Raw genomic sequence first — 10,550 nt, forward strand, 5'->3', positions numbered from 1 at the left:
TTAACCATGGTTAAACCTTTGTGTAGTTATCTACCGTAGTGGTATGTATTTATTTATTCGTCTATTTAGTGCTGTATTCCTGTTTTGTTCTGTAATCTTGTAACGGGCACATCCGCCACAAGCCTCGGCTTTTAGGATGATGCCTCCATGTGATGTAAATGTGGAAATAACTGTTTTATTGATTGATTAATCCTCCTTATCGACCTCCCTTCATTGCGAGATCAGAGGGAGGTGAGATCCCGCAAAGGCGATTAAAAAAAAACAAGTGTGAACGCAGATCGAGATCAGGTCCTGCAATTTAAACTGAACTGGTCCCCGATCCCATAATTCGTATGACACTGGTAACCAACATCACAGCGATTGCATAACTCTTATGCTTTGCGTCCTCCAGAATTTTGAGTACCGACATTTTTTCGTTCATCATCTAACGTAAGCATATTTTTTTAGCATTCAAACAAATTATTTTTCAATATATTTTATATACAGTTAGAACATAGGGAAGTTATTGTCAGTTTGGTCAGTTCAATGTGTCTGAATTTTCGTCGAGTTCCAGTTATTTCAGGGAACATGCGCGCGCACAACCATGGCCTCTCGCACAGCAACCTTTGCCGTCAGCTGAACTGAACTTTTAACTATACGAGATCAATGAGATCATACTCAAGTGTGAACGCGGCACAAAAATGCTTGATCTCGCTTTCGGGATCTGATCCTCATTGGATCCTTGTAGGAGGATGTAGTGTAAACGCGGTGTGTTTCACTGGACCCAAGCTTTAGTTTTGTCATTAATTATCCCGGTAATGACATGTGTGTCCTTGATCACGTGTGTCCTTGATTACTTAACAATAATTGCCTCCTAATAAATTGGATGGTTGTAGAGTATCCAGGCATTACACAGACTGGTAAAGGGGTATCTCTGTTTCAGTTCAATGAGTAGGCGGCAACATGTTTATAGTGGCAATTTTTGGGGGGTCGAGAGCCCAAATCAGTTCAGTATATAATATTCATAAATACCTCAGACAGTTTCGCTATTCCTATTGGCGGAGAGCTCGTCACGTGGGGATGTTTAAACGGTTCATAATGACCAGCTGGAGCTGTTTATAACCGGTTAACTTCGGATACAATGAGATGCCTACTACTACGCGCACGAATGCATTATCCGAAAAACTGTCTCAGTCAAAAAAAGGCAACACACGTACAGAGCTCAAGGACGTCCTCGGAAAACGGATAAGTTTTACAGAGTTTCATACTTAATTACGCATTTTAACCAAAAAGGCATTGATGAATGTGAATAAAAGAGTAGTGACTCATTCTTAAACTGCCGTTTAAAACCTTGCAGGGTCGTGGCCGTGCGATAAGGGCCCTCGCCTTCGGCTCGGGTCTTTATCGCACGGGCACGACCCTGCCGGTTTTAAACGGCAGTTTAAGAGCTCGTCGCAACCCTTTTATTCCCTTTATAATACTAGTCGGTTTTCATATCGCGCTTTTCATACCCGAAGGGCTTCTCAAAGCGCTTCCAATATCATAATCCCTGGTCACTGGGCCAAAATAATTCGTTCCTTAAACCATGGGGAGTATACACTAGTGACGTCACTAGTACACTAGTGTACGTCACTAGTACACTAGTGTCGTCACGTCCGGGACTAGAACCCCACTCTGCTGACCAGAAACACCAGAGCTTGAGATCGGTGCTCTTTTTATCCGCTCGGCCACGACACCCCATTGTATGTGAGTAATGATTTGAGTTCTTTCCTAAAACAACATTTTGTTTGAAAGTGGCTTGTGATAACCACTAATAAATTAAGCCTCCCTTTGACTAATAATAATTCTAGTGAACAAAAGTGAGCAAAAAATGATAGACTGGTCCCCTGAATTTATCAGGCACTTGTTTTACAGGTACAAGGATCTCTTTGGAGACAGTGATTTTGTTGGATTAACGTGCAGTAACGGAAGCGTATCCAAGGGCAGACGAGCTTTGGCTCTTTCATTGTTCTCGGAGGTTCAAAATTACAGCTATTAGTAGCAACAGCAATTATTGTTATGTTACCATGACAACAAAATACGTTGAAGCCAACAACACTTTGATTACTACACAGCTTGTCAGTCAGAGTTGTCTTGTATTTTGATCGCCTTTATGTAACAGTAATGAAAAGGGCGGTGCCGCTGGGGGGGGGGGTGTACATTTTTGAAGAAGATACAACTAGAAAAGGGGAAAAGAAAAGATATGAAACAAGACAAAAATAGAAACAAGAAGAATAGGACTTTCATGTAATTTAAAAGAGAAAACGAAATGATGGAACCGTGTTACATGCATATTCTTACAACAACAAAAAATGGTGTGAGTGTGCATATAGGCCCCTATGGTATATCATGTGTAGGTATTGCAAAAACCTAACACGATGTCAAGATGTGAGATGGTAAACAGTTATAGAACCCCCTAGTTTTATTGTTGCTGCATTAACTTTTCTTTTTACCATATTATCAAAACCTTTTGTTTAGTTAATAAATGAAAAAAAACTTCGTTTGCACAACAATTGTTCATAATCAGTAAGCTTGGTGGCATCATGTTTTGATGGTATCGCTGCACATGGTGGTCATTTTGTTGAAAAGGTAGGATTTAATAAACTTTATTTATAACAACATTGTCCCCCAGCGTTCGGAAATTAAAACAAGCCACACTTCCATTGGATTTAGATTTACACTTAAATTCGTGTTGCAACCAACAATACAACACAAATCATGAGTATATTAGCAGTGGCACTCGTATGACGTCATGCTTTTCTTAACACACCGCCCTTGCTTCGGTTACTTTGTGTAACCTATATAAGTCACGTGACGCCGATCGCAGATTGAGTCCGTAAAAAAGCTTGCGTGGAACAGTTTGCTTTTCAAAACATTGGGGAAAGGTAGCTGTGTTACCATTATTTGTGGGTTGTCAAGATGGGTCACTGCGAGGGAATGTTACTGGGGAAATCTCTGTGGATGTTTCTACTGGGAATCCTCGTGTGGTTTTGCCCACTATCGTGCCAGTGTCTCAATAATCTCACAGGTAAGCGTCTACCCAACTTAATGGATTCATTTTGAACACATTTCTGTATGCGTGATCTTAGAAGTCGAGAGACCATTATTATTTTTTGTGTGTCTGGTTAGAAAGAAAATTGTAAAAGTTTAGATGGTGGAAATGTTTTACGCAATCTTGTTTTGAGATACTTATTAGTTCTGCAATCTCAAAGAGATGATTTATTTTAGTATTAGTGTTATTATCAGCTGTTGCGACATAATCTAAACACCTTTTGTTTTTGTCGTTATTTTTCTTCTTTTAAATTTATTAGCTGTTTCAACATTGTTAGAACAATATTGTTTTAGTCTTGTGCTGGTTCAAGTCCCACTCCGGTAAATCTGTCTATGTTCCAACCCAAATTATGATAAGCGTATATGTATACCCCTCGACCGCTTCATTGGCCTGAGCAACGATTTAGCCCAGTGGTCACCTATTAGTCAACAAAGGTAATTTAAAAAAAAAAAAAAAAAACTTTTGTCATTTTAATCGTAAGACATTTATCTAAAGATAAACACAAAGTGTGTTGTGTATTTCTCTCATTTCCTGGTATTTTAACTTAAGTGTAAGTAACAAAAACAGTATGAGAAGAATTGTCAGACTTGGGTCTAAAATTATCGGAGAGCCACAGAGAGATCTTACCCAGTTCTGTGAGCAACAGGGCCCAATTTCATTGCTCTGCTTACCGTAAGCACAGAATCGGCGCTTACGGAAGCAGAACATTCTGTGCTTACGGCAAGCGTATTTCACGGGTTAGCGGCGAATTTGGGCTTCTGCGCGTGCGTACTTCACGTTACTAGGCATTCTACGCGTTCAAGGCTAGCGCAGAAATTCGGCGCTTGAACGTAAGCGGGGAATGGCTATCGTAAGCGCAGAATTCGGCGGTAAGCAGAGACATGAAATTGGGCCCTGGTCCTTAGAAGAAAAGCACAATCGATTTTAACCAGTGATTGTCATGTACTCAAACAATTGTTTCAATCCCTTCCTTCAGGACGACGTTTTGGACTTCCCCTTTGCAAAACAAAAAGAAGGAAGTCCTCTTTCGTTCCAGTGGCAACCAGACTTCTGAATGGTTGACGTTTTGTACTTGATTTCAACTGTTTTCGTGTGCAGGATGTCAACTATTTGAAGGTCTGGTTCGCCACTGTTTACCTGTGAATGTCTTTTGTTTTGTTTTATGGTTCTTAATAGTGTCGTTCAACTTCAATGTGTGGGTTTTCACTTGTATATAACTGTGTTCATAATCTGCCTTGTCATTTTGTCAAGTAGTAATCTTTGTATTTTTAAATTATGGTATATTGTATTTCTCCTAATATTTTTATATGGAGCTGGTCTGCTATTGTAATTGCCTGCAAAGGATGATTAAAGTTTTTTTAATTGAATTTATGTTTGATCAATTCGGCAAATTGGTCATTACATCCTTGCAGGAAATAATACTGAGCACATTAATACGCCCCTAAATAGGGTGTGATAGAGCGCTGATATCATCACTGACTGCTTTTGAATATTCTTGTTTCACACTTTCAGTATTGAATCTTCAGGGAATGCAAGCCACCCAGGTCTCGACTCTTATTAATAATGAAGTTGCTCTAACAGCAAATCTGGCAATAGATGGGGATCTAAGCACAAGTATACGGCTTAGATGCACTCACACAAGTAAGTGTGTAACAAAGTAATTTGCCACTGTGTTTTTAGCATCTGTTCGAACTTTGGGACCCGTTTGCTACGTGCACGTGTTTGTTTCCCCCGCGCGTCAAAAGGACAAACTGGCTTACCGTTAACTTAAAAGTAATGTAGCATCATAAACAATTATTCTTAGATGGGTGTTGCAAAACAAAAACTAAATATCACGTAATTAGCGAAAATGTATCAAATTTGCGTAACACAGTCGCGCAACGTTGTGAGATAGACTGGTGCTCTGTTTCTGTACATGTTTTATTATGACGTGGCATGAGAATACAGTCTGCATATCAATTCAGCTCAAAGGCCTGCAAACACTAGACTTGACTCAAGTCCCGATCCCGCGCCAATCTCAAAAAACTTTTTTTTGGTGATGCTCTGCATTCCACAATCTGTCTCGGGACCAAACATTGACGGCGGCGGGCCAGGTATAGGGACCTTCCGCACGAGAACGGGACTTGAATCAAGTCTATGCAAACACGCATCAGTCCAGTTCTTGACATGGAGAAGTTGCTAATTTTTAACTCGAGTATTTTTTTCATTTCGCGTCACATAAGTCATTGTTAACAATTTGAAAATGCTCCAGTGTTTCTTTCTTTTAGTGAAGGACCCACATCCATGGTGGAAGGTGGACCTAGGAGCAAACCACTGCCTCGGTCGTATCACCCTTGTCAACGGAGGAGAGGAATGCTGTCACGGTAAGTGAAATCGTAACTGTTAGAAAAGTATCAGTGGAATCTTATAAATAACAACTTTAAAGGTAGTGGGCACTATTGGTAATTGTCAAAGACCACTTAACCATTAACCCAATCGGGACGTGGTCACAATTTGCTCCTGTCATCTTTTTATCCGTAAACTTTTAACGCCTCATCCGATCACCACCAAATTTTCTGACTTTCATTACCTGTTATCTAGAATCGTTTTAGGTTTAACTAGTACCATAGCAACTTTGTCCTTTATGTTATGTTAAACAATAATATAACCGGCTTTTCGTATTGCGTTTTTTGTCAACGAAGCTTTCCATTAAGTTAGTCTTAATTGAGTGGTATCGATGTGTCACGTGATAGTGTTAATTGCAATGTGCAAGTTCAAATTTGGCGCTTTATATCAGGCGACCATTTCTGGATTTTCAGTTCCGCATAGCTGGCGGTATTAAAGATTAGAAAATTGAAAATTAAAGCTCCCCAACCATAGCTCAAGTAGATCTAATAATATACAACGTCACGTTTATATTATGCCAAAATATGTAAGTCTGCAAACTTTTCCATAATTTTGATGACCGGAATTAATAGAAAACTACAGCTCCGCATAAAATAAAATAAAATGAAATATATCAAAAATGCCCTACAACACTTTGTAAATGTATTTTTACATGTTCATGTAGAACGTTTGTAGTGGTGAAATGAATAAATGTGGCGAGTTGAATCAATATCGCCCGAGAACTTTGGAAAATACGGAGGAAGCAGAACACAATAACCGTCCCCGTCTCCGTAAAGTTAAAATACTCAACACAAAAGACAAACAAAAAATTATGGCACTGAAAGGGTTAGGTAGAAATTATGACTTCTTTTTAGCTTTATCGAAATTATACTTAGTTTCAATTAATCCCAACCAAAATTCATTTACTTTCTAAAATATTCATGTCTTGGGGTTTAAGTAGGTGTTAATCCTCTTCTCTCTGCCAGATGATCGTTTGTCTGGCGCTATCGTGAGAGCAGGCATAGACAGCGATATTTTCAAGAATTCCGTATGTGGGGTACCAGTGACTGTGGACCAAGCGTCGATCCCTGGGGGACACATACCGATTTCATGTAACCCGCCGGTGATTGCCCGGTACGTCAGCGTGGATGACGCGGTTGTTTCTGAAGATTCTCCAACACTAACACTGTGTGAAGTGATGGTTGAAGAGTACCCTATGGAAGACTGTCCACAAACAACAGGTAAGAATTTCTTGTAGTATTGTTTGTTTTGCAGGCTTATAAGTCAAGTGGTCATGGTATAAATTCAACGAAACTTTATAAACTGCTTCTCATGTTCCGCCCTTACTTGTTTAAATGCTTGAATGGCTCGAATCCGTTGAAGCGTAAACGTATTTTGTGTTGGGGAAACCTTAAGGCCAGCAGTTATTTTGTTTTAACAATTTATTCCATAGGGCCGGTATCTGTGCTTTCTGAAGCACATTAGCTCTAGATTTCTTTGGAGTCCTTGCGCTGTTAGCTTGAGAGCATTACGGAGACTTGGTGTAAGTGTTTTGCATAACTGCATAATAAGTCCTGAACTATCAAAACGGTTATACATCACTGTTAAAGCAATTGGACCCTTTTGGTACAGAAAAACAAAAAAAGTTCACAGATTTACAAATAACTTACAGAGTTTACAGAAGGTAGTGGTAAAAGACTTCTCTTTAAATATTATTCCATGAAATGCTTTACTTTTTGAGAAAACAGTAAAACAATATCATTTCTCGATAGCGAGAATTACGGATTTATTTCAAACACATGTCATGACACGGCGAAACGCGCGGATACAACGGTGGGTTTTCCCGTTATTTTCTCCCAACTCCGATGACCGATTGAGCCTAAATTTTCACAGGTTTGTTATTTGATATAGAAGTTGTGATACACGAAGTGCGGGCCTTGGACAATACTGTTTACCAAAGGGGTCCAATGCCTTTAAGCGACTATATCCTTGCCTTTTGAATATTTCCTTTTTCAGCTTCGAATATTGAGGGAATACAGACCACCCAGGTTCCGACTCTGCAATACGGAGGAGTTAATCTGACAACAAATCTGGTGACAGATGGTGATCCAAGAACAAGTATAAATGATTAAGTTGCACTCACACATTTGCGTTTTCAAAATGAAATTGTGTGCTGATTGTCACAACTACCCCTTTTATATTGTTCTGAATTTTTTCCTAGTGAGTTATTTCAGGTCAGTCGGAATAAAAATTGCAATTTTGAAGATGTGTAATGACAGCAATCTCAGAATGAACCATAAACGTCTCTGTGTATTTTTGAATTTTTATGAACAAAAATTCCCAGCTTCGAATCTTGAGGGAATGCAGACCACCCAGGTCTCGACTCTTCCATACGGAGATCTGACAACAGATCTGGCGACAGATGGTGATCCACGAACAAGTTTTTTAAATTTATTTTGTACCATGCATTTTTAAAATGAAATTTTGTGCTGAATGTCACGACTAACCCTTTTATATTGTTAAACATTTGTCCTTGTGACTTTCTTTCACGTCAGTTTCGACTTTACGGAATAAAAATTTGGAAGATGTGTAATGACAGCAATCTCAGAATGAACCATACAAGTCTCTGTGTAATTTTTGAATTTGTATGAACATTTTTTTTTCAGCTTCGAATCTTAGGGGAATGCAGACCACGGTCTCGACTTTCCAATACGGAGGAGTTAATCTGACAACAGATCATCTGCCAACAGATGGTGATCCAAGAACAGGTATAATGATTTAAGTTAGACTTTACACAATAATTTTTGTATTGTTTTTGTGTTCCATTTTCAAGATGAGATTTTGTGCTGAATCCAATGTGACAGACATATTGTTCAAAAAATGTCCTTTCATGCATGAGTTATTTGGGGGCAGAGAAGTTTTCAGAGCGCAACACCAATGCTTTGGAACTCCCTCCCGGACACTGTGAGACTCTCCAAATCACTCAACATATGCAAGAACAGTTTAGAAACTCATTTTCATAGAGAAGCTTTTTGCATAGTTTTTTTTATTTTTTTTATTTTTTGTTGTTGCTAATTTCGTTGTTCTTGCGTAGAGTAGCGCCATGAGCGCCGCTTGCGGCGAATACCGGCGCTTTATTAAGTGTTCATTATTATTATTATTATTATTATTATTATTATTATTATTATTATTATTATTATTATTATTATTATTATTATTATTATTATTATTATTATTATTATTATTATTATTATTATTATTATTATTATTATTATTATTATTATTATTATTATTATTATTATTATTATTATTATTATTATTATTATTATTATTATTATTATTATTATTATTATTATTATTATTATTATTATTATTATTATTATTTTTATTATTATTATTATTATTATTATTATTATTATTATTATTATTATTATTATTATTATTATTATTATTATTTCATGCAAGTTTCGACTTTACGGAATAGCAATTTTTAAGATGTGTGAAGGCAGCAATCATAAACGTCTCTGTGATTCATTTAAACAGCTGATGCATTGTCTTCTCTCATTCCTTTTTCCTTTGTTTACAGTAGCAATGAGTACAGAGAAGTCATTTACCGTCACTAGCATGATGTCATCATTGCTATTCGGAGGGGAATGTATTGTCGACCCACGCCCTCTGTCGGCCGTTCACATGAAGTCACTCATGCGATGTTTCCAGAGGTGCTTAATGATGAATAAATGGTGTGTGTCTTTCGACGTAGAAATTACTTCTGGTCAGTGCAAGCTCTACGATGTAAAGTCTGGCGCCTTGAGGGAAGCTGATGAGCCAGGCTGCTTTGTGTACGTGGTGGTCCGTTCGTGGTTAAAATAGTATTGAATTGTATTTAGTTTAAACTATCGATTGATGAGTTTGTCGATTTATTTTAATCATGAGTACAATTTTGTGACACTTGAGTTATTATTATTAGACCTATTGCCATCATAAAAAGTCAAAAGTCTCATCTATCTAAATATTTGCAGATGGAAGGTGAACAGCAAATAACTTACACTGTTCACCCTCACACCATGTTTAAAGGGAAGGTACACGTTCGATAATTACTCAAAACAAATATTAACTTAAAAACTGACTTGGTAACTATCATTGGAGAGCTGATGATAGTATAAAACGTTGTGGGAAACGACTCCCTCTGAAGTAACGTAGTTTTTGAGAAAGAGGGGATTTCTCACTAAAATAATTAAAGACTTCTAGCTAGAAGTCTTTGAAAGCACACAAACTCGTCCAACAAGGGTGTTTTTCTTTCATTATTTTTCTCAAACTCCGATGACCAATTTGAGTTCAAATGTTCACATGTTTATTTTTCTATGCATATATTGAGATACATTAAGTGAGAACACTGGTCTTTGACAATTACCAACAGTGTACCTTCCCTTTAAGGAGAATGGATGAGAAAGTGTAGACTCGTGGACAGAATGTACACTAGTCTCTTCTCTGACTTGAACTTTTTTCCCAAAACTTTTTGTTGTTTGGCAACATTTCTATTTTGCAAAATTTATAAGCGTATTCTAATATTATCGAGTACCATGTGATCATCAGCTTACAATATTATGTTTTAACTAGAGAAAATTAATTTGCTGGTTATGTTCTTGGGAACAATTTTATGTATGTTTATGCACGCAAACCGGATAATGTTGCAGCAATTTAATTAAAATAATGTTACCTGTTTTTTCCTGCCTAAAAGCACAAGTTGAAAAAATTAGTTAGATTAGTTTAATGACATAATTGGCACTAATTGGTATGAATAAAGACGTCACACGCGCGTGACTCTACCGCACGCGTTTGCAAGCTCCTGCTTCTAACGTACGCCTGCATCAAAAATTTTATGCACTGAAACTTAAAACTACCAACAAATATTTCGCAGCCTACTTAAATTCCGTAAAATTATTACCTAGTAAAAGTGTGTACATGTTATCAATAATTATTCCCATAATACAGTTTCTGAGTTTTTCTTGCTTAATGTATATTAACTACAAACTCGGTTAAAAAAAAAATTCATCTTGACTTCGGTACTACTACCAAAACAAGCAATTGTTCGTGAAATAAGAAAGTTCATCATCTG

The 10,550-nt window shown here is 37.4% G+C and overlaps 1 protein-coding gene across 1 annotated transcript; it reads left to right on the top strand.

The window, feature by feature from the left end:
• The first annotated feature begins 2,937 nt into the window (after nucleotides 1–2,937).
• On the top strand, nucleotides 2,938–9,304 carry LOC139946782 (uncharacterized). Its single transcript, XM_071944477.1, has 5 exons — nucleotides 2,938–3,046; nucleotides 4,583–4,711; nucleotides 5,338–5,427; nucleotides 6,421–6,675; nucleotides 9,024–9,304. Exons 1-5 carry the CDS (start codon nucleotides 2,938–2,940, stop codon nucleotides 9,302–9,304), a joined length of 864 nt encoding a protein of 287 aa, XP_071800578.1.
• Nucleotides 9,305–10,550: the final 1,246 nt, after the last annotated feature.

Source organism: Asterias amurensis, chromosome 14, assembly GCF_032118995.1.
Source record: "Asterias amurensis chromosome 14, ASM3211899v1".
Classification (NCBI taxonomy): Eukaryota; Metazoa; Echinodermata; class Asteroidea; order Forcipulatida; family Asteriidae; genus Asterias; species Asterias amurensis.

Excerpts from the sequence above, each read along its gene's own strand:
- LOC139946782 (XM_071944477.1), top strand. The coding sequence starts at position 2,938 with ATGGGTCACTGCGAGGGAATGTTACTGGGGAAATCTCTGTGGATGTTT. Across the intron at positions 4,712-5,337 it reads GCTTAGATGCACTCACACAA|TGAAGGACCCACATCCATGG; the intron begins GTAAGTGTGTAA and ends TCTTTCTTTTAG. Across the intron at positions 6,676-9,023 it reads AGACTGTCCACAAACAACAG|CAATGAGTACAGAGAAGTCA; the intron begins GTAAGAATTTCT and ends TGTTTACAGTAG.